We start from the raw sequence: 23,727 nt of genomic DNA, 5'->3' as shown, positions 1-23,727 counted from the left end.
TTTGGCTCTCAATAATGACGACTTCAGTATGTATATTAAAGAAATTTATCCTGTTGAACTTACTTTAAATAAAGCTAATACTAACAATGACCACTGCCCTTTCCTCGATCTTGATATCTATATCACTAACGGACAGCTGAATACTAAAATTTATGATAAAAGAGATGATTTTTCATTTCCTATCGTTAATTATCCATTTTTAGATGGTGACGTTCCTTTGTCACCATCTTACGGTGTTTATATATCTCAACTTGTACGATTCGCTCGTGTATGTAACAATGTTTTAGATTTTAACGAGAGAAATTTATGTATTACTGAAAAATTATTACACCAGGGTTTTCGATATCACAAACTAGTCAAAACATTTACTAAATTTTATCATCGGTATAAGGACATGCAGACTTCTTATACGTTCAGGTATTTCACATCCAATTTTTTATGGAAATATTCTTTATAAAGCACAAAGGTGTCAGTATTCACCTCAAAAACTAACAAAACCTTTGAATAGACTTATTAAGAAGGGATATAGTTACGATACTGTTGTCAGGTCATTAAAGATTGCATATTTTGGCATTAATATTGATTCACTTATAGGGTCTTTGCATCGGAACTAAACACATTTATTCAAAAACCAGTTGTTGGCATGACACGGGTTATGTTCTTCTCATATATGTTATGATGGTATGATACTAAACCCCTAATGGGAAGGATTGTGCCTGATGTTCATATGATGAAATCATAATCTTTCAGTCAGTTTAATTCAAGTCTGGAGCTGGCATGTCAGTTAACTGCTAGTAGTCTGTTGTTATTTATGTATTATTGTCATTTTGTTTATTTTCTTTGGTTACATCTTCTGACATCAGACTCGGACTTCTCTTGAACTGAATTTTAATGTGCGTATTGTTATGCGTTTACTTTTCTACATTGGCTAGAGGTATAGGGGGAGGGTTGAGATCTCACAAACATGTTTAACCCCGCCTGTCCCAAGTCAGGAGCCTCTGGCCTTTGTTAGTCTTGTATTATTTTAATTTTAGTTTCTTGTGTACAATTTGGAAATTAGTATGGCGTTCATTATCACTGAACCAGTATATATTTGTTTAGGGGCCAGTTGAAGGACGCCTCCGGGTGCGGGAATTTCTCGCTACATTGAAGATCTGCAGTGGCGGATCCAGGGGGGGGGGGGTTCCGAGGGTGCGCACCCCCCCTTTATTTTTGCCGATCAATGCATTTGTATCGGGACATATGTTTTGCACCCCCCCTTTGCCCTGGGTTAGCACCCCTTAGCACCCCCCCTTTCGAAAATTCCTGCATCCGCCCCTGATCTGTTGGTGACCTTCTGCTGTTGTTTTTTTCTATGGTCGGGTTGTTGTCTCTTTGGCACATTCCCCATTTCCATTCTCAATTTTATTATGTCATTGTTAACATGTATTTATGTATATTAATGGTCTTTTGAGCACTTACAAGTTGTTGCATTTTTCAAATATATAGATTTTGATCTGTATTAGGAGTATAACAAAGCTTAAAAGCAGATAAATTGTGTATAAGAGACACACAAGTAAATAGTAATGTGTACTATATACATTATTTTATGGTAAAAGCTGTTCCATTTAAACCTACTCAAACTTTTAAAAAGGAGTAACCACCTATACATTGAAAAAAAAAAAATCCTTAATTCTTGACACCAATCCAAAGTGGAGATTTCAAATTGCCTTCCGTTGGTCTTATGTATGCATTATGGAAGATTTCTAACACATTTTACATGTAAATAAAAAGTAGTTGTAGGATCAATGTTAAAATAACAAAAAGAGAAAGATTTAAATTTAAAAACTTAGATATTAAAACCTACATACACAAGAAAAGAGATAGTAGCCCCATCAGGATACTGATTTGCAACTGACCGCAATGCTTAATCAGTGGCAGAACAAGTTATATATGAACTAAAAATAACTTATAAAAATCGCTATAATTATAACGTTGGCCAAATATTCATATACCAACAACATTTTAAAGAGAATATAGAATGGATCTAAAGACCAAATACAGTCCAATTTTATATAATTCATTACTAATTAAGCAAGTAAAAAGCATAAAAGTTTGAAGATGTACATGTGTGCAGAATTATTAAAAACTAACATTATTCGTTTTACAGCTTCAGAGTTCTCAAGACGAATTACATGAAGAAAAATCTAAACGATATAAAAGTAAAGAAGTTCCTGAAGTAAATGGACCAGAAATGCAATTATATGAAGTACAAAGTATGTATGTTTGGTGTTGAAGGAAAATATTAGTTGGTTAGATTGTAGATGTCAGTAAGAAACAAAAATAAAATAATACTCAATTGAAGAAATTTGTTAAGTGTATTTTCTCCAGAGAGAAATACAAAGAAACATTCATCTGATTAAATTCATGGAACCTTCATCTGATAAAATGCATATAACATAAATTGTGGAATAGACAAAACTGAAAATTGATAATTTGGTATAACGTACATTGTTTTTATTTTCAGAAAGATAAAATAAGTTTGAATAATTTATTAAAACATATTCTAAAATTTCAGGAGAGGCCAGTAAACAGATTCATGAATATAAATTAAAATTACAGAAAGCTGAACAAGATATGACTAATTTAGAAGGAACTGTGAGTTATTTAATATTCATGTATTTATTCTCATTATGCATGCCTATATAAGTTAGAAATCATGTACATTGTTAAAATGAAGAACAGTTAATGGAATATCATTTACAAGTTAAATTGTTTTAGTTAAATATTTTCAAGTCTTGATATATTGTGTGATGATTTATTATAGATCAATAAAAGTTTTAGACATTGTGGACCTTAACAATTTTAAGTTTGGTATTTTACATTGGTATGGTAAATGTGTAATATCGCTGTATGAAACATTACAATATTTGATTTATAATTACAGGTAAATAGATTAGATTCTCAAGTTAAAAGATATAAAACTGAGGCAGAAGATTATGAAAAACTGGAAGATGAATTAAAAACAGAACGAAGAAAACTGCAAAGAGAGGTAATATTTATATTGAAAACAATTATTTATAGACTTTAATTAAAAGATTTCAGCATTTTGATAAAATTTCTGTCTTCTTCAGTATACAATTATAGCCTTTGTATGAGGTCGACTCAAGGATATATTGACCTGAAAGAAGTATATTGACTGAGGACAAAGTCAGAGGTTGATACACTTTTTTGGGTCGATATATCCTGTATTGACCTCATACAAAGGCTATAATTGTTATATTATTATTTTCTGACCATATTTGTATCAAAATGTTAGTATAATATATTGGACCATTTGATATTATTGGAATTTTATAGATATCATATTGTCTCCTAGACAATAACAACATAAAAGAAGTTATTTCATTAATTTGTTAATTTTTTTTCATATCTTATGTATATTTTTCAGATAATCAATAATAAATATATATTTAAAAAAAAACTTTTACCAATATCATGAAATTCATTACATGACGTATCAAAGTATATCGTTTTTTTTTTATAAATTCTAAAAATAACCGTGCAGTATGCTTTTTGCTAGCGGCCATTTTCTATCTACTTTCGAATATAATTTAACATGTAACTATCCCTGAACAAACCAAATTAGTTAAATTATATGAATTAATAATATTACTTGTTGTGGGGGACATAAAATAACCAGGAGTCTATGCATCTTTCTGTCCAGTCTTGTAAGATTTCTCACCTGTACAACTCTTGGAAGATTTTTATGAAATTTAATATACAGGCAATGTTTTAATGAGTTTTAAAATCTGTGACAAATAACTATTTTGAAAGGAGTTATGCCCTAAGAAATTGTAATTCTATAGAAAATTACATATCTATCTGTAAGGGTACAACCAAATCAAGGACACTCATTCATGTCTTCGATTCTACAGATGAACACTGTATGAAATTATGAATATCATGAAAATTGAATTTCAATGGACATTAAAAGAATCTGATAAATGATATGTAATTTAATGATTGAATTTGCAATGAAATGTCTTTTAAAGTATTTTCTTTTTTCTAGTTGAGAGAATGTCAAAATCGTGTGGAGGAATTAACAAATTCAAATAGACATTTACAAAACAGACTAGATAGAAAAGTAGCGGCAAGAAGTGCGTTAGTAAACCAATGACAGCATCTGTTATCATCGCTGTACCTCCAAAAGTCAGCCACAGCCAGTGACGAGGATGGGTCCAAGTTATATTTGGATCAGTCCATTGTTTTTATAGAGATGCTGATGCTTTTAAAGCCTTGTATATTTAATTTTTAAAACTTTTTAATGATTCTCCTGTGATCCATAATATTCTTTGTCTCATTATGAATTTTATAAATTCATGTTTATTTTGTTCCTTCTTATCAACATATTGGACTTCCATGTTGTGAAAAAACTAACTTTTGGTGCAAATGAGATGATATTGGCATTGAAAGCCTTGAATTATATGGCCATGATTTTTATAAGATCATGATATTATAAAGCATTCTATGATGTTTCCAGATATCCTTATAGAAATTATATACACTATTTACTTACTGAACTAACTATTTACTTTGCTTTCCTAGCTATTTTAATATCATTGTAATTTCTATAGAAAGGGTTTCATTTTAATTCATTGGAGTAGTTGCACATTATCAAAAAAGGTTAAGAAAACTAATATTTCATTATATCAGTTTACTAAATGGAAGTTTGCAATACTGCCTTCACTTGCCACATATCTTTTTTGAAATACTTCCATTGGAGGATAAATAATCATTTTTTCAGCAAAACTTTTAATAGCTTAGATTAACGATTCATTTACAGAAAGAGAAGAATTGAAATCAACTTTTACAATATAGAACAACTACTTTTCTTTACATTTAATTTTCAAAAGAAAGACATAAACATTTTAGTCAATTAAAATCTGTTGGGTAAAAATTAAGGTAACCCTATTAAATGCACATTTCATAAGTGAAGAAAATATGTTTAGCATTTGATGTAGATTTGTAGAAGAGAGTTTTTGATGTGTTAATGGCCTTATTATTTAGACATATCATAGTGTGTTAATGCTCAGTAATTAGTGTGATAATGTGGTACTGCTGGACCAAAGACTTGTTGTATGACGGCATAGGAATTAAAAGTCTTCAATCACTAAGGGAAATTGTTATGGGCAGATAAATAACATGTAATAATAGCTTATTAGTTTAATATACTTAATTTCTTAATCGTTGATAAACATTTTCAGTACCTTCCCTTTAGTCATATTAAGCACAAAAAGAGAACTAACTAAATTTATAAATAAAGACCTTTTGATTAATTTTTCATACAAAATATGGTAATTCATTTTTAAGGGTATTTATGCATTCTCATGGGGATAGTTGTTTTTAATCAGCATTGATGAATATCTGCACCCATTATGACCATAGGAATTTAGGAAACTAAAGTTTTTATTGACTCGATAAAATTATGGAAGTTTCAAGTCATATATGGGCATTTGGGTTATTTCTATTTAAAAAATTTAATTCCTAAATTTCTAATGATAAATAATAGTTTTTGAGATGTTGATAAATGATTCAAGAACACTTTATAGGTGTTTAAATAAGCAAAAAATAACATTAAAACAAATGTTGAGGTTGTATTTGTCATTAACTTAAAATTGAAAAGCTATGTTTAAATTACAAACAAGTTTGGTGCCAGTGAATGGAAATTTAAAGATTTGAAGGACTTAAAGATAAATGAAAATTCTGAAACACAAAATTTAAATGAATAACTGACTACAATACTGACTTTTATACATTGTAAGGCAGATTTAAATGAGATTTTCAATGCCACAAGAAGAAAGAAGAAATTTGTTTTTGAAGCATTAGATTTTGATAGTAATGAGTAATCATTTGAAATATGTATTATAATAACTGCAAAATGATATTGATTAGACAAACGATTATAATGATTAAGTTTTTGAAAAGAAATAAGGATGCCCATCTTCTTATTCGTAAAACAGAGACACAAAGAAGGAAATCTAAACATTTAATGAGGAATCTACATTTTCTCTTATTTCTTGCTTGTAATATATACTGTTTCATTAAAAAATATGTCTGCCAATTTTATGTTAGAGATAGTTGTGATAAGCAATATAACAGTTAAATTTATACTTAAAGTTCAAAATTAGTTCAAGGAAATGAATAACTTAAGAAGATCCATTTCTGTTTTTATTGATCACTGTCAATGGCATTAAACTATAAGGTGTATTATTATAAGACATATATTCCATAGATGTAAAATTTGTATTGTTTATTTAAACACTTATGTACAGATGTAAGCGGATTCTTCATATAATGTTTGCCTCTTGCTGTGTTATGGAACAAATCTGTTTTTCTATTGTTAAGTACAAGACAATAATTGGTGCATTTCATATTTGTTTTGTTTTATTTATGCATTTTAAAATGGAAAGTTGGGATAAAGAAGTTAATCTTCATTTTGTTGGGGATCTGCTGTCAGGGAGTGTTTTTTCAAGAGATATATCAATGCAATTGTTTTTTTTATAATAAGAAATATAAGTGTCTGATTTGTAGTTAACAGGTCATAAGAAGTTTGTGAAATGTGGAATTGTAGGTTTTAAAAAATGATATTTCTACGAACAACTTCTGTTATTTCAAAATTTCAAGGAATAATTGAATTAACCTGACTTTTTTATTTTTTTGAAAATTGATAAGTTAAATAACTTTAACAGTTCCTACATGAAAACTATCTCTACGTCTGCCACCATTGTAATTACTAAGATCAATCTCTTCTTCTGCAACTTTTGTAGTTACTAAGATCAACATCAAAGCATAGAATAGAGATTTTGTTAAACTTAGATATATAATTTTTACACATTAACATTTGGTGCTATAAATATAATAAGTGTTGCCCCATGTCTATTTGTGAGCTTGACTTCCTTTCCCTATTTATAGAATGAATGTCATGTGTGGAAAGACTAGTTTTTCAGTACTTTTGTCTCGTAATGTAATTTAGCATAATTTTTTTCCAAGTTAGAATTTGATAGGTTTGTTTTACTAGAAGGGATTATTTGGTCAAAATGACTGAGACGTTCAGACTGTATGTAGATTGTTATTTTCTACGAATGTATACTTAAAAATCTTCAATGATTTTGAGAAATGAGGCAAGATGAGGAGAATGTGTGTGTGTTTGTTTTGTAGAATTGAACATTTGAAGGTTTGTTAAGATTTTGAGATGATGCAAATGATTTGACCATAAAATAGAACAGAAGTTTTTTTAACTGTATTTTACATATAAGATCAGTTTGATTAAAAGATGACTTAAAACTTTCAATAGCACAGATGATATAACTTTTAAGGAGAAAATGTTTTGTTAGAGAGTTGTATCTTGTACTATGTATTTATGTAGGATTGTTATGTGTTTGTGTGACTGTGTGATATGATTCTCCCTTACCATCAAATAAAATACACAACTTTCCTATATGTTATAAGGAACGGTTGTTGGAATATCTAGATTTTGTTATCAATGATTTAAGTGGTAAAATACTGGTCCCAAAGCTATAGTAAAATATTGCTATGTATATTATATACTTTGAAGAGTCGATAATGTGTTATTTGACGGTGTTCTGATTATTAAAATACATCAACAGACTTGTTGAATAAGATGTTGACAGAATGGCATGATTATCATCTCATTGTAATGATTAAAAAACACAATTAAAGTATTCACAAATTCAAACAGGTTGTTCACATCATTTGGTCTATTTTCTTTTTTTTTTCAATGTTCTTGCAAGTGGTCTTTTCTGTTTAACTGTTTTGGTAACCCTTAACAAAAATGACTAATTCGAATAAAATTGGTTATTTTATGAGTGACCTTTTCATAAATGACTTTACAGGAGTACTGAATTCCATAGAAACAATTATTGTTTCCTCATGACAATTTTTAAACTCTTCAACAATATAAAAAGACTTACTTTTGTGATATAAACTGTATAAACTTAAGTGATAGTATTTGCTTGTATTCGCTATGCTTCGAGTTTGTTCCATATTGTATGCCTATGCACACCTTTTTGACAATATTTTGGCACTCTTAAGTTACATTGGCACAAAACGTTTTTACATTCCTCTTTTTCTGTGAAATGCATTTAAGACAAAACTTGTGAGTTAACAATTAAATACTTTTTAACAGTTATTTCATAACAAATATTGATGAATATTTAAACACTAATAAAGGTAACATAAAGGAAAGTTTAAAGTAATAAATAATTATTATGGAAAGATACAATGTTAGATCATATATCAGCTTTTTATGGCCTATAATGCTGTTTAATTATTAAGATAGGCTTCATTTTTTCTTCGCCATGTTATCAATTGCTTTCTTGTGGTGAATCATTTAATCACTACAATATTGATTATGCTATGATTGTTCATCTGTTTCCAGTGTTTAATCATGTATAATCACCTAAATCATTAAAGAAAGGATTGTATGTTTCTGGATTGTATGCCTCCTGAATTCCATGTCCATTGCTTCAATAGACAAATGATTTATATGTTATGAATGCAGAAGTGCAATGCATAAGATAAAAATAAAAATATTTATCAAAGTTGTGTTGATGGTTATCACTACAGAGGGATGACCAGTATTTTAATAGTAATATTAAAATGTGAAGATGGTGTATGATTGCCATTGATACTTTAATCCACAAAAGACCAAAGGACAATGATGATGTAAAATCTACCAGTTACCCTTGTACAACCCAATAAAGAAAAGTGAGCTATGAAAGGTCTTAGGAAGACCAAATGTGAAACCAAATGGCATGATTATTACTGGAGAAGTAATGACAGGCAACATCAAACAACTACATGAATACAGACTCCAGACTTGACACAGGCCCATGCATAATGTGGGAAAGTGATGAAAAACACCATAAGAATACACTATAATTATCAGAAAGTTTGACTTATCAGATCATTCTGGAGCACAATAACAATGAAATAACACAAGGAAAAATACCAGGTGCCAAATCAAACAAGATTGGAGGATAATTCTACTCCTGTATATATGTGGTTGAAGTACAGATTTAGTTTCAATGCTCAGTTGACCTTGCTACCTGCAATCATTTTATCAATTATCACTGTACAGCATTCAACATTTAGTAAAAAACATTTTATGAGGCAAACTGAAGTAAGAACGGAAAATAAAAATACAAGTTTCAAGTTTATAAAGGGGCATAACTCATGAATGGTAAAAGTGACTCCACCCAATTTCAAACTTGAACTGTGTTTTTTTGGTAAAAAGCAGTGTATAAGTTAGTTTTATAACATTTGGTTGTAGCAAACTTAAATTAGAGAAGGGTAACTTTAGGGGATGTATGCGACAGACAGACGAGGGTAACACTTTTTAAAATCCCCCTTCACTATGAAGTGAGAGCATAAAAAGTAAGTTGAACCTCTCTTATGTTTATATGCTTGGTCAGTCATTAACTGGAACAGTGGCTATCTTTGTTTCTAATGGAATAAGGAGTTCATGGCAGATACTTCTTTCTCTGTTTAATTCATTCACAATCTTTAAATGTAGATAAGGACATCAGTTTTATTTCTAGGGATCTGACATCAACTCCAATTTTTTGCAACAACTTTATTGGTATAACATAATGAACTATAAACAAAGATGACAGCCTGGTAGATGAAAATGATAATATCAAGCAATGAACTGAAAATGTATATAACACAGATAAAAATTTCTGTCATAGCACTAAAAACTTTAAAATATGGTGTGTCATAAAGATATAAACAGATTATTTCCTCATTGAAAAACTGCATGTTGCAGATAATATTGAAACGGTTGAAGAGGTTGAAGAGATATCACGGTTACAGAATGTAACATCTATAGTATTATAAATTAATTCGGAAAACTAAAACTGTCAAGTATTTAACCAACATTTTACAGCAAGACTTATTTCTATAATGAAATGAAATATTCAAAACATCATGCAAACCTAGAAAATCTTGAAACATACAAGATATTAATAGCACTTTGAGGATTTAATGAAATGAACTTTCAGACAATGATTTCATACCTAGGTTTTGGAGAGATTAAGTTTTTACACTTTCTCACATTACTCTTATCTATTGTACTCAGAAGATAAATGCAATCATACCAAAATGGTTATTACTGGTTTATTTACATCTTAAATCATGTAGGTGTTTTAAGTTTTTATTACAGGTAACTAAACTATGGATTTACTGAAACTCCACCTGAACAATCTTTATCTAAATATATTCATTTCAAAAGCACTTGCAAATATTTGACTAGAATTGAATATCGGAACAGGAATTAGTAAATTACACATATACAGTATCATTAAATTTGTCTATTTTCTTAGTTTAATTCAAAACTGTAATTCTCTATTAAATTATTTAGAATATGTTCGAGTTATTACTTTTAATTTTTGTATTATTATATTAAAACATATTCATCTTTAAGATATTTTTTAATGTACAAGAATGCCCTGAAGAATACCAACTAACTTCTTCCTTAGTTTATAAATGATTCAACAATGAATTTATAGAAACACATGTACTAGATACTTCTATTTTAAACAGACCATGAAATTTCCGAAAATGTTCAATGATTGAGTGAATTAAATTTTATCATTTTTTTCCTGCAATTTTTTAAAAGAATTCTGAACAAATTTATTAAAACATGTTTTTAAAATTTTGTGTATTTGTCAAAATTATATGAGTAGAAACTATCACATTTATGTGTTTATACCATGGCAATTACCAATGTAATAATGATACATGTTTTTGTACACTATGTTACACATATACACCTAATGCCGAGTTGATATGAAAATGTCACAAATTAAATGCATCCTTGCAATAAGAGTTACAATTGTTTCAACATTCTCAAACTTGCTCCCAAATGTTAAATGTTAAAATAAAAGAACAAAATTAAGACTATTTACTGACATCCATAATAATTTTGATATGCTTTCTTGAAACTCTTCAAATCCCTAATGATATTTTTTAGTAATTTGGAACTATAAATTCATGTCTTTATCACAATGCCTATGTATTTGAAACTGAAATAAAGTTGGCAACTGCAAGATGATCTTTAATATTGATATTGGATTTGAAGATGTAACAAGTTATAACGAAAAACATTAATTTTCATACTGGTTTCTTAAATTACTCATGGGTAACATATTCAATGCAAGAAATTTTTCTTTTTCCCAAGTTTTCCACTCATAAAAAATAAATGCCATTTCCGTTTTTTTTTTGGTATACTTAAAGTTACTGAAAAGTAAATAGTTTCAATTCAAACTAGTTTTTCTTTTAATATACATGTTCATATCTGAATCTGTTTTTAAACTTAAAATCATTGAATATAAATGTTTTACTTTAGACTTCACTTCCATAGCACTTTATTTGAGTTTTTTTTTTCTTTTTGAAATTCTGTGTGGATGTTTTTAAATAACATATTTTAGTAAAATAAACAACAACAATTCAACTGTAGAGAAATGTCCTGCACCAATCTAAATCAGTAAATATTTAGTACAAGTTTTGATGGGCATTATCATTTTTTGGTTTCTTGATCTTTTCCATATTCTTCAATATAATATCATGCAGACTTGCCTACAAAGAAAAAAATGTTCAATTATTGTAAATTCAGAAATAATCACAATGTGTATATTAATGGGAATAATGTGACTGGATGAGTATCTCAGTAATAAGAACTCACATTCTATAGATTTTCCTGTAATAATTAAACCATTGAATCTTGCATCTTCATCCATTCTTCAATAATAGCAAGAAATGATGTCATTCAATAATTTCTTAATTTACAGCATTTTACTGTTGGCTATTTGCTCATGGTATATATGTGACACAACTGACACATTGGATGATTAAAGTTCTATTCCAATTCTTCATTTTCAAAGTACAGGCAGTTTCCGTTTTTAGAATTAAGCAAATGTATACAACTCTCAAGTAGAACTGATGGTGTTCCCAGTGATAGAAAAAGTAAATTAAGAGTTAGCATATGAGCTCAATCTAGTGCAACATGATTTATAAAAGCATGGTTCATACCTAAATACAAGTTATTTCCCTTTATAAAAAATTCTTAACCAGAAACAATTCACTAGTACTTTGAACATTGCTATAATCATGATAATAGTTTTGATTTTTGAAAGGACAACAAACAAATACAAAATAGTGATATAAAATTGAGAATGGAAATGGGGAATGTGTCAAAGAGAAAACAACCCGACCAAATAAAAAACAACAGCAGAGGGTCACCAACCGGTCTTCAATGTAGCAAGAAATTCCCACACCAGGAGGCGTCCTTCAGCTGGCCCCTAAACAAATATATACTAGTCCAGTGATAATGAACGCCATACTAATTTCCAAATTGTACACAAGAAACTAAAATTAAAATAATACAAGACTAACAAAGGTCAGAGGCTCCTGACTTGGGACAGGCGCAAAAATGCGGCGGGGTTAAACATGTAAACATATAAACTGCTTATGGACCACATGAGCAGAAAAACACTTTTACTGGAGTATTACTTACGTAATGGTTACGTAATTCACAGGAAATGAGACGTATGCTGATAAATTCCTTCTCATCAAGCTCTCTCACTGATTGTCTGTAATCATCCTAAATAAAAACAAACAAGCAGAAAATTAACCATTAAACCAATATGTTTATCACATTTTTCAATTATTGCATAAATTAACAAGAGGCTCTCAAGAGCCTGAATCGCTCACCTTAATTCTTTTGGTTAAATCTCTCATCAATGATTATTTTGGCTTTTCAATTTATTTAAATGTTTTTTGGATCGTCCTATTTTCTTCAAAAGCCAAAAAAAATAATCATTTTCTCCTATGTTCTATTTTAGCCATAGGAGCTATGTTTCTTGACATACAAGGAAATAAAATATAAAATTTATACTAGATACTCTGAAACTCATTTAGCCTAAGTTTGGCTGAAATTGATACAGCAGTTTCAAAGGAGAAGACTTTTTAAAGTAAGTCAACTGTGAAAAAAGTCTTTAAAGGGCAATAACTCCTTAAGTGGTCAATTGACAATTTTGGTCAATTTGACTTAATTGAAGATCTTACTTTGCTGAACATTATTGCTGTTTACAGTTTATTTCTATCTATAATTATATTCAAGATAATAAACAAAAACAGCAAAATTTCCTTAAAATTATCAATTCAGGGGCAGCAACCCAACAACAGGTTGTCTGATTCATCTGAAAATTTCAGGGCAGATAGATCTGGACCTGATAAACAATATTACCCACGTCAGATTTGCTCTAAATGCTTTGGTTTTTGAGTTATAAGCCAAAAACTGCATTTGACCCCTATGTTCTATTTTTAGCAATGGCGACCATGTTTGTTGATAGATCATAACTTCGGATACAATTTACAAACTAGATACCCTAAGGAACATTCAGTTAAAGTTTGGAAGTATTTGGCCCAGTAGTTTCAGAGGAGAAGATTTTTGTAAAAGATTACTAAGATTTATGAAAAATGGTTAAAAATTGACTATAAAGGGCAATAACTCCTAAAGGGGTCAACTGACCATTTCCGTCATGTTGACTTATTTGTAAATCTTACTTTGCTGAACATTATTGCTGTTTACAGTTTATCTCTATCTATAATAATATTCAAGATAATAACCAAAAACAGCAAAATTTCTTTAAAATTACCAATTCAGGGGCAGTAACCCAACAACAGGTTGTCTGATTCATCTGAAAATTTCAGGGCAGATAGATCTTGACCTGATAAACAATATTATCCATGTCAGATTTGCTCTAAATGCTTTGGTTTTTGAGTTTAAAGCCAAAAACTGCATTTGACCCCTATGTTCTATTTTTAGCAATGGCGACCATGTTTGTTGATAGATCACAACTTCGGATACAATTTACAAACTAGATACCCTAAGGAACATTCAGTTAAAGTTTGGAAGTATTTGGCCCAGTAGTTTCAGAGGAGAAGATTTTTGTAAAAGATTACTAAGATTTACGAAAAATGTTTAAAAATTGACTATAAAGGGCAATAACTCCTAAAGGGGTCAACTGACCATTTCCGTCATGTTGACTTATTTGTAAATCTTACTTTGCTGAACATTATTCCTGTTTACAGTTTATCTCTATCTATAAAAATATTCAAGATAACCAAAAACAGCAAAATTTCCTTAAAATTACCAATTCAGGGGCAGCAACCCAACAACGGGTTGTCTGATTCATCTGAAAATTTCAGGGCAGATAGATCTTGACCTGATAAACAATATTACCCCATGTCAGATTTGCTTTAAATGCTTTGGTTTTTGAGTTATAAGCCAAAAACTGCATTTGACCCCTATGTTCTATTTTTAGCAATGGCGACCATGTTTGTTGATAGAACATAACTTGGGATACAATTTACAAACTAGATACCCTAAGGAACATTCAATTAAAGTTTGAAAGTATTTGGCCCAGTAGTTTCAGAGGAGAAGATTTTTGTAAAAGATTACTAAGATTTACGAAAAATGGTTAAAAATTGACTATAAAGGGCAATAACTCCTAAAGGGGTCAACTGACCATTTCCGTCATGTTGACTTATTTGTAAATCTTACTTTGCTGAACATTATTCCTGTTTACAGTTTATCTCTATCTATAATAATATTCAAGATAATAACCAAAAACAGCAAAATTTCCTTAAAATTACCAATTCAGGGGCAGCAACCCAACAACGGGTTGTCTGATTCATCTGAAAATTTCAGGGCAGATAGATCTTGACCTGATAAACAATATTACCCCATGTCAGATTTGCTCTAAATGCTTTGGTTTTTGAGTTATAAGCCAAAAACTGCATTTGACCCCTATGTTCTATTTTTAGCAATGGCGACCATGTTTGTTGATAGATCAAAACTTCGGATACAATTTATAAATTAGATACCCTAAGGAACATTCAGTTAAAGTTTGAAAGTATTTGGCCCAGTAGTTTCAGAGGAGAAGATTCTTGAAATAGTTTACGACGACAGACAACGGACGACAGACGACGGACGACGACGGACGCCAAGTGATGGCATAAGCTCACTTGTCCCTTCGGGACAGGTGAGCTAAAAAGATTCAAGTTCAAACTGTTCCAACACTAGTAATTTTTTGGGACCCTTTCTAGCTTGCTGGTTGGTGTGAGCCAAGGCTCCATGTTGAAGGCCGTACCTTGACCTATAAGGGTTTACTTTTTATAAATTGTTACTTGGATGGAGAGTTTTCTCATTGGCACTAATACCACATCTTCCTATATCTCTTAATGATAATTTCGAACATGAATAACCCCAAAAAAGTGTTTACGTCAACAACCCAATGAAACATTAAGCAAAACATCAAGATGTCAACATGTCTTAAAATCTTTCTATATAAAATCCAATCAAACCTATTCCATCATGTCACATACTTTTTTTTGGTTTAACAATTATACCCTTTACATCTAAAATCAATTATATACCAGTAAGTTGCATGCCTTTATTTCTGTTATATAGCTTCCTTTTGTAACCCTTTTTAATATGGATTAATAAGTTCTTGAAGGACTCATCTTAATATATCTTCCAGAGCATCTCGCTCCCATTTTCTAAATCTAAGTCCAAAATATTATTATGAAATAGGTTTTTGAAGTTTTTGAATACAGAGGTCATGGTAATACTTACAAGATGAGGGTACTTTGCTACTTTAGATACTAATTTAGCTCTAGTTATATAATATCTAGAGATTTGGTCTAAATATGATGCTGCCTCACTTTCTACTTGTCTAGCTTCACCAAGAGTGTCTTCCTAAAATACAATCAATGTACAAATAAATGAGACAGACAATACTATTTATAAAGAAATGACATCTGGATTATTAATAAACTGTTGACTTACAAATATATTACACTTCTTTAGAATAATTATAATTTTTAGGAGATATAAGGAGTTTAATGTGTGTAAATATCAGTGGATTACTAAATTTACACATGAATAGAATCCTGGACCAATAAATAAAAAGATTTGGTCCACAAGAATTAACTTTTAAAGGGGAGGGCTGTACATAGGTTATGCTGTATACTATTTTCCAACTCACTTAAATATTGCTTGTATTTTTTTTAACAAAAATAAGTTACCAATGAATATTATAAGTTGTAGTGTTCCATATGTATTTTCATTTCCACAACCTTCTATTACGTTTTTTTTTCCCATCAATAAATTGAAAGTTGTGTTACATCTTTTTCAAAGTCTGAATGTAAAATAATTTCCATTTTTGAAAGAAGTTACATAGATCTTTTACTAACTTTTTCTCTAAAACATTTGTCATTGGTTTTGATATGGATGGTAAGAGAAATTTTAAGTATGGTGTTGAATGTAAAAACACAATTTTCTTAGAGCATGGACAACACCTAATTAAGTAAAACTTTCTTATAATCAAAATTGTATGTTCATTCTTCATTGCGAAAATGCATTTCCTGTCTTAAAATATATCATCATACTAGTAAAGAGCAATATACTGGGGCAAATGCATCAATCTTAATATTTATTGCTTAAGGTAGCACAATACAAAGAATTTTTTACTTCCTATCTCCAACCTTTAAAATGCTGTTACTTTCTTAAAACTGCATGTAAATTAATTAAAGAGGTACATATAGATAGATAAAAAGATTAATCTTTTAAATGAATGCAATATTTTTGTTATGCAATCATTATGTAATCAATTATTATGCAATTAATGGCAAAATCTTGGTCAGTTCACTTGAATGAATTTAGCTCTTTCATCTCTATAACTACATGTGTAAGAAATTTTAACGTTATCTTAATCAACACAGCAGGAGCTACAAAAGGGTGTCTCAAATTATCGCTATCCTATTATCCATTCTCTCATAAATTTGTAATTAGTGTAAACATCCTTACCACATAAAAGTAGGTAATGTTTGATTAGGTGTAAAATTTGATCTATATATTCTATCCAAAACGTGAGACACCCTTTTGTAGATAATGGCTCTAGGAACAACATATAATAAAATCAACCCTCTGGGGGATCCATGAAAAAGCAAATTTACATAATTGTTGTATTATATCAACATTGCATAAATTTGAAAGAGTAATCTGTTAGCTATCCATAGATACCACTTTTATAAATTTTCAAGCATTATAAAGAAATTTACAGCATTTTAAAACTGGGGAATTGGAGGTATAAAATCTTTGTATTGTGCTACCTTTAACTGGAGTTCTGAAAATTTATTTTGGTTATTGGGAACTATATCTAAGTTGTGATAAATCTAGTGGCTTATACAGGTATATCTTGGTTGGAAAGCCTGATGCCTCAGAATTTCAACAATAAATATAGTTTTTTGACTGACAACAAGTAACATACCTGCACTGATACACCAAAATTGTTACCATCTTCTATCTTAGGTATCAAGAGAGTTATCCACATCTTCAACTAAAATAAATAATGTAAACAATTGTTACCATCTTCTATCTTAGGTATCAAAAGTGTGATCCACATCTTCAACTAAAATAAATAATGGAAATACAATAAATAATGTAAACAATTGTTACCAACTTCTATCTTAGGTATCAAAAGTGTGATCCACATCTTCAACTAAAATAAATAATGGAAATACAATAAATAATGTAAACAATTGTTACCATCTTCTATCTTAGGTATCAAAAGTGTGATCCACATCTTCAACTAAAATAAATAATGTAAACAATTGTTACCATCTTCTATCTTAGGTATCAAAAGTGTGATCCACATCTTCAACTAAAATAAATAATGTAAACAATTGTTACCATCTTCTATCTTAGGTATCAAAAGTGTGATCCACATCTTCAACTAAAATAAATAATGGAAATACAATAAATTTCACATTGTTTTCATTGATTTTTATTTTAACTTAAAAAGTTTTTTTCTAATAGTTAAGAATGATGACATTTAAAATTTCTAAGTCAGCATTAAATATAAATCAAGCAACTTATTTTTAAATTATAAATTGCTGATCTTTTAAATTTGTTTGGTAATGGCAATTACATATGCTTTTTCAAATGACTTAAGGTGGTACCTAACACTACAGGGAGATAACTCTGTAAAATCAGCTAAACGTTTTTATTACATTGTGTTGTTAAGGGAATGTTAAGCTTCTCAATGATCAAAATTAGTGTTTGTCAAACTGCTATATAACCAGTGTTCTTTTTCTGATAAATTGGTTGGTTCAGATCTTTTGAAATTTTTATATTTTTGTAAATACTTTGTCAAAATTTTATGAAAATTAAACGAGCCAAATTAATTTTAGTGCAGGTGTTGGGTACCACCTTAAATACAAATCAATCAATTTTTTAAATTTATCAGTGTTTCTAAAATTAATTTCTGGAAACATTTAAAAAAATAATAAGATAAAGTTACTTCCCTTGGAAGCAAATAGCTATCACCCCATAGATATGAGAAGACTGCATCTAGTACTTACAATATTAGCATGGTCAATGAGTTCTTGTATATAAGGCTTTATATGATCTGCTAACCCTGCTAATCTCTTATTACATCTAGTACTTACAATATTAGCATGGTCAATGAGTTCTTGTATATAAGGCTTTATTTGATCTGCTAACCCTGCTAATCTCTTATTACATCTAGTACTTACAATATTAGAATGGTCAATGAGTTCTTGTATATAAGGCTTTATTTGATCTGCTAACCCTGCCAATCTCTTATTACATCTAGTACTTACAATATTAGAATGGTCAATGAGTTCTTGTATATAAGGCTTTATTTGATCTGCTAACCCTGCTAATCTCTTATTACATCTAGTACTTACAATATTAGCATGGTCAATGAGTTCTTGTATATAAGGCTTTATTTGATCTGCTAACCCTGCTAATCTCTTATTACAAGGAACTGGTCCATTAGGCAAAATCTGAACTTTTGTACCTAAAACAATTCAATCATTTTTTACAAATTATAAGTGAACACATCAATGGTTCTAAAACGACCCAAAGTTTGATGGTATTTTGAGGAAAGCATTAATAGTAAAGGTTTCTTTTGACATCACATATAATTATTTTTTGTGCATGAATAAACTGTGAAAGTGTACAATTTACAACTTGATATGCTTTCTTATGTTTATCATCTTCAAAGTGGAATATGCTATCTAGTTTTGTTAAAATAAATAACAACAAGAACGTGTCCACAGTACAAAAAGATGTGTGTTGCTGTCCCAGATAACATCAGCATATTCTAATAATGGTCTTATATAGGTTAGGTATATTGTTAGAAGTGTTTGTCTGTCAAGAATGAATTTAAATTTTCGTAGAACATTCAGTCGTTTTTATGCCTTTTCAGTTATTACATCAATATGTTTATGCCAAGTGCCATCGTTTGTAAATATGTAATCAAAGGTGTTTATGGGTGGATACCTCAGTTAAGTTAATACATTGTCCATGTTAAGTTTTGGATGATCAGGTTTGTGAAGTTCCGTGAAATTGTCATGGTCTCGGTTTTCTGAGGGTTAAAGGTCACTAGCCAATTTGAAGACTATCTATGGATTTTAGTCTAGTGGTCTTTCACAGCATTTCCAAATTTCAAATGATTTGTGGAGGCTTTCTTGACTTTTAAAGCAGAAATCAATAATTTAGCAATTTCCTCTTAAGGGGCATTAATATTGAAAGATAAAAAAAAAAAAGTAAAACAGTTCAAATTCAAACTGAATCTGTTGAAAGTGGTGCTTTATAACAATTCATCATTTCAGATAATTATAATTCAGACAGGGACATCACTGAAAATATATAAAATATGTTTTGAATAATTAATTACAATTAGTTTTAGTTACATTACCTGCAATATCTTCTACTTTATCATCATTATTGTGTTCTAACTTCTTTCTTTTACGTTCAGGCTGAGAAAGAAAAACAATGGAATATACGATAAAATAAATATTCTACTGAATTATTACATGATACATGGGATTTTTATCCTAAACAGTTTTCTCATAAAACGATTATACTGCATAGAAAGGAAATTACTAGTAGGATATCATTATCAATTATCAATGATTTTACTTTTTTATATATTGTATAACATTTCTATATATACATCGTCATCTTATCTATTAACATACTTTTTTTATGATAGTGTCTTATCTTATGGTGTGAAAATATATCATTGGTAGGTAAACTTGGTTCTCATGTCATTTTGTTAGACTAGCAATACAATAAATGGTTTATTTCATGCATACTGGTAATTTATTCACCAACCCAAAATTACTTTCTTATTCAGAAATGGTAATGTACATTTTCTACCCTTAAATTCTTTTACTCCCCCTTGAAACGTATCTGCCTACTGAAAAAGCATGAAACATTGGATATTTAACAAACTAGAAATGGCAGCTTGTATCAGTCTGTGTTAGTGTGTATAGACATTGTATGGACATCGAGTTATGTTATTATTAACCCATACCTCTGATGTATCATTATTGTAGAACAGAACTGGATCAGGAACGGGTATATTTAAATCTGTGTGGTAAGTAGCAGCATCTTTCACATGTAATGACTGAAAACAGAAATAAAATATTACACAATAACATGGAATAAGCTGATTGGTATAAATTGTAAGACAGTTACACAGTTGATATACATATCAACTTTTTGACAATTGTGCTGTATTTAACAAACATGTTATATATTGTTGAGATCAGCTTATGCCAGAAAGGTCTAAAAACAAAAATATTATCTGTAAATAGAGTACCTATTGTCCAGTTGAAAAAGGTCAAACATAAGAATGTCTGAAGCTGTCAAACTGAGTTAAAGACTAATATCTACCCTGATTCTAATGCCAGCATCCGATTTAAACTATGAATATAATTAAAAAGTTCTTATATTAATTTCTTACCTGATATATATCTTCAAGTTCTAATATTTTACTTGGGAAGACATGATGTACAAGATGATCTCCCTATAACATATTAAGTTATTAATGTAAGTCAACATACATGTATTTATATACAATTGTTTTGCTAACTCATAAATACAATAGTTCTTGTAAAGTTACAACAGCTTAATAACTTAGATTAATTTTCATATATTTTTTCATGGGTTCAGTTGGTTCAGTTCTGCTAATAATAGAATTGTCTACCAGTGTTGGAAAAACCCAGGCTTTGAACTAGCTTTAAGAAACTCTCAGATCTATACTTTTGAGTCTTTTAGCCTCGTTATTAGATGTCCAGCAAGGATTTTGACAAGTTATGAAGCTCATTTTGACAAGTTATGAAGCTCAAGTTGTATTTCTGTTAGTTGTTTTTTTGCTGTGTATAGATCTGATGAATTCAACAGATTTATGTAGTTTAATCTTATGTTGTGTAACTTGTGCTATTCAACCACAGTCCAAGGTTAGGGGATAGTTGGGTGCCTATACCTATAAACATGTTTAAACATGATGTATGTGCCAATCCCAAGTCAGAAGCCTGCAATTCAGTAAAGGTCAATTGCCTCTAATTCAGCGTTTTATTGTTTATTTCTGTATATATCATATTTGTTTTTTATTCATTGTTTTGTACATAATCTAGGCTCTTAGCTTTCTTGTTTGAATTATTTTACATTTGCTATTTCAGGGCCTTTTAAAGCTTGCTATGTGGTGTGGGTTTTGTTCATTATTGACGGCAGTATACCTGATCATATCTATAAATGCTTTATACATGTATGCTATATTCTACATCATTTGGTCTCATTGGTAAGCATACCAGATTTTCTTATTTTCATAATACGAATTACTGGACAGTAGATATACTATAAACTAATATTGTTCATGTTTAGCTTTTGGATCATTCATTCCTTCTGTACTCACATCTGTTTTAAATTTCTCCTTAAAATCTTCAACCTACAAAAAAAATTTCAAACATTATATACTGACAAACTCGCATCTGACACATGGTAAATAGCCTTTAAACATGTATAAGGATTGATACATGTACCTGATATTTTTGTCTGATAGTGATAAAACTCTGCCAAATATAGACCTTTAAACAAGTGGTTAAATGATGTTTTGAATTATCAGTGCACCACAAGTATGACAGATACATGTACATGCATGTACTGTAAGGATATTCAAAAATCAGTATCATAAATTCATACAGGCTAGAGTTGATATTGACCTGTTTTCATGTCATATACACAATTTGGTTATACAGAAAAGGGACAGACAGGTCCAGTCTAAGTTACAATGTTGTCTGTTAGTTTTGTGTGTCCTATAAGGCTACATATAAAAAGGTATGTTTACAGTTGGTATTTGGTCCAACAGTCATGTAAAATATGTCTGAATGTAAAGATTTTAGTCAAAACCATAAAATAATAATGAATTTTATGACTATTGCCATATTAAAAGAACAAAATGTTATTTACAATATTAAACCTTTTTTTTATGAATTATCTAATACAGTAGATTCCGGTTATTTGCATAGCCTATTTGTCAGACAAAATTATGCAATAAAGCGGAGTATGTTTATATCCGAAATGCCAAATGACAGAGCCAAATAACATCGATAGAACAGATCAGTAAAAGAAATCCATGAAGAAATCCATATACAACAATGAATGTTGATTTATTCTAATAACAAGAGGCTGTCACAACGACAGCAAACCGGATTTATTAACATTTATTTGTGTCCTGGCAATATCACAAGAACCATAACTGATGAATGCTGAAAGTGAAAATCGTCAATATCAAATTTGACCTCCATTTTGTAGTCAGTATCAACATATTAAAATTTGAAAAGCTTAGATTGAATGGTTCATTAGTAAATGCAACAACGTGAATGGAAACACCATTTTACGATCTTTCAAGAACCATAACTCCTGAACGGTAAAAGTCAAAATCGTCATTATTGAACTTGACCTCTATTTTGTCATCAGTAACAGCATATAAAAATTTCAAAAGCTTTGGTTGAATGGTTTATGAGAAAATGCACGGACACGACTTGAAACACCATTTTTCAATATTTCAAGAACCATAACTCCTGACCGGTAAAAGTCAAAATTGTCATTATTGAACTTGACCTCCATTTTGTCATCAGTAACAATATATTAAAATTTGGGAAGCTTTGGTAGAACTGTTCATGCGTAAATGCACGGACACGACTGGAAACTCCATTTTTCAATCTTTCAAGAACCATAACTCCTGAACCGTAAAAGTCAAAATCGTCATTATTGAACTTGACCTCCATTTTGTCATTGGTAACAACATATTAAAATTTGGGAAGCTTTGGTAGAACAGTTCATGCGTAAATGCACGGACACGACTGGAAACTCCATTTTTCAATCTTTCAAGAACCATAACTCCTGAACGGTAAAAGTCAAAATCGCCATTATTGTTCTTGACCTTCATTTAGTTGTCAGTAACAACATATTAAAACTTTAAAAGCTTTGATTGAACGGTTCATGAGTTAATGCACGGACAACATTTGATTGCTGCCCGGCCGGCCGCCCGCCCGCCGTACATCCCCAAATCAATAACCGACATTTTTGTCACAAAAATCCGGTTAAAAATTATCTGTCTAGTGTCATATGTGTTATTTTATTTTGTTTCTTTAAATAAAGATTATAAACACATTTTGTTTTAGTTTAGTTTATTTGCGTTCCGACTTTCCTTTCCCTGGGATACGAAAATGAACTGTTCTAAAAATAGATTTGTTTCTATGACCCATATGTACAATGTA

The 23,727-nt window shown here is 30.0% G+C and overlaps 2 protein-coding genes across 2 annotated transcripts in view; one reads left to right on the top strand and one right to left on the bottom strand.

Annotated features, from left to right (window-relative positions):
- LOC143065448 (leucine-rich repeat flightless-interacting protein 2-like) overlaps window positions 1–8,603 on the top strand; it is a 35,780-nt gene extending 27,177 nt beyond the window's left edge. Inside the window, exons 9-12 of the mRNA XM_076239025.1 lie at window positions 2,150–2,255; window positions 2,558–2,637; window positions 2,927–3,031; window positions 4,052–8,603. Coding sequence (XP_076095140.1) covers window positions 2,150–2,255; window positions 2,558–2,637; window positions 2,927–3,031; window positions 4,052–4,159 — 399 coding nt within the window. The 3' untranslated portion in view covers window positions 4,160–8,603. The remainder of the gene's footprint in view (window positions 1–2,149; window positions 2,256–2,557; window positions 2,638–2,926; window positions 3,032–4,051) is intronic.
- LOC143065449 (proteasome activator complex subunit 3-like) overlaps window positions 6,217–23,727 on the bottom strand; it is a 31,038-nt gene continuing 13,527 nt past the window's right edge. The window contains exons 2-10 of the mRNA XM_076239026.1: window positions 21,861–21,893; window positions 20,910–20,972; window positions 20,478–20,570; window positions 19,857–19,917; window positions 18,841–18,953; window positions 17,400–17,468; window positions 15,704–15,826; window positions 12,578–12,664; window positions 6,217–11,640 (exon numbers count right to left, since the gene is read on the bottom strand). Of these exons, the coding sequence (XP_076095141.1) occupies window positions 11,557–11,640; window positions 12,578–12,664; window positions 15,704–15,826; window positions 17,400–17,468; window positions 18,841–18,953; window positions 19,857–19,917; window positions 20,478–20,570; window positions 20,910–20,972; window positions 21,861–21,893 (726 nt within the window). The 3' untranslated portion in view covers window positions 6,217–11,556. The remainder of the gene's footprint in view (window positions 11,641–12,577; window positions 12,665–15,703; window positions 15,827–17,399; window positions 17,469–18,840; window positions 18,954–19,856; window positions 19,918–20,477; window positions 20,571–20,909; window positions 20,973–21,860; window positions 21,894–23,727) is intronic.

This window comes from Mytilus galloprovincialis, chromosome 2 (assembly GCF_965363235.1).
Source record: "Mytilus galloprovincialis chromosome 2, xbMytGall1.hap1.1, whole genome shotgun sequence".
Lineage (NCBI taxonomy): Eukaryota > Metazoa > Mollusca > Bivalvia > Mytilida > Mytilidae > Mytilus > Mytilus galloprovincialis.
Note: the sequence above shows the minus strand (reverse complement) of the source record. Positions and strands in the feature narration are given on the sequence as shown.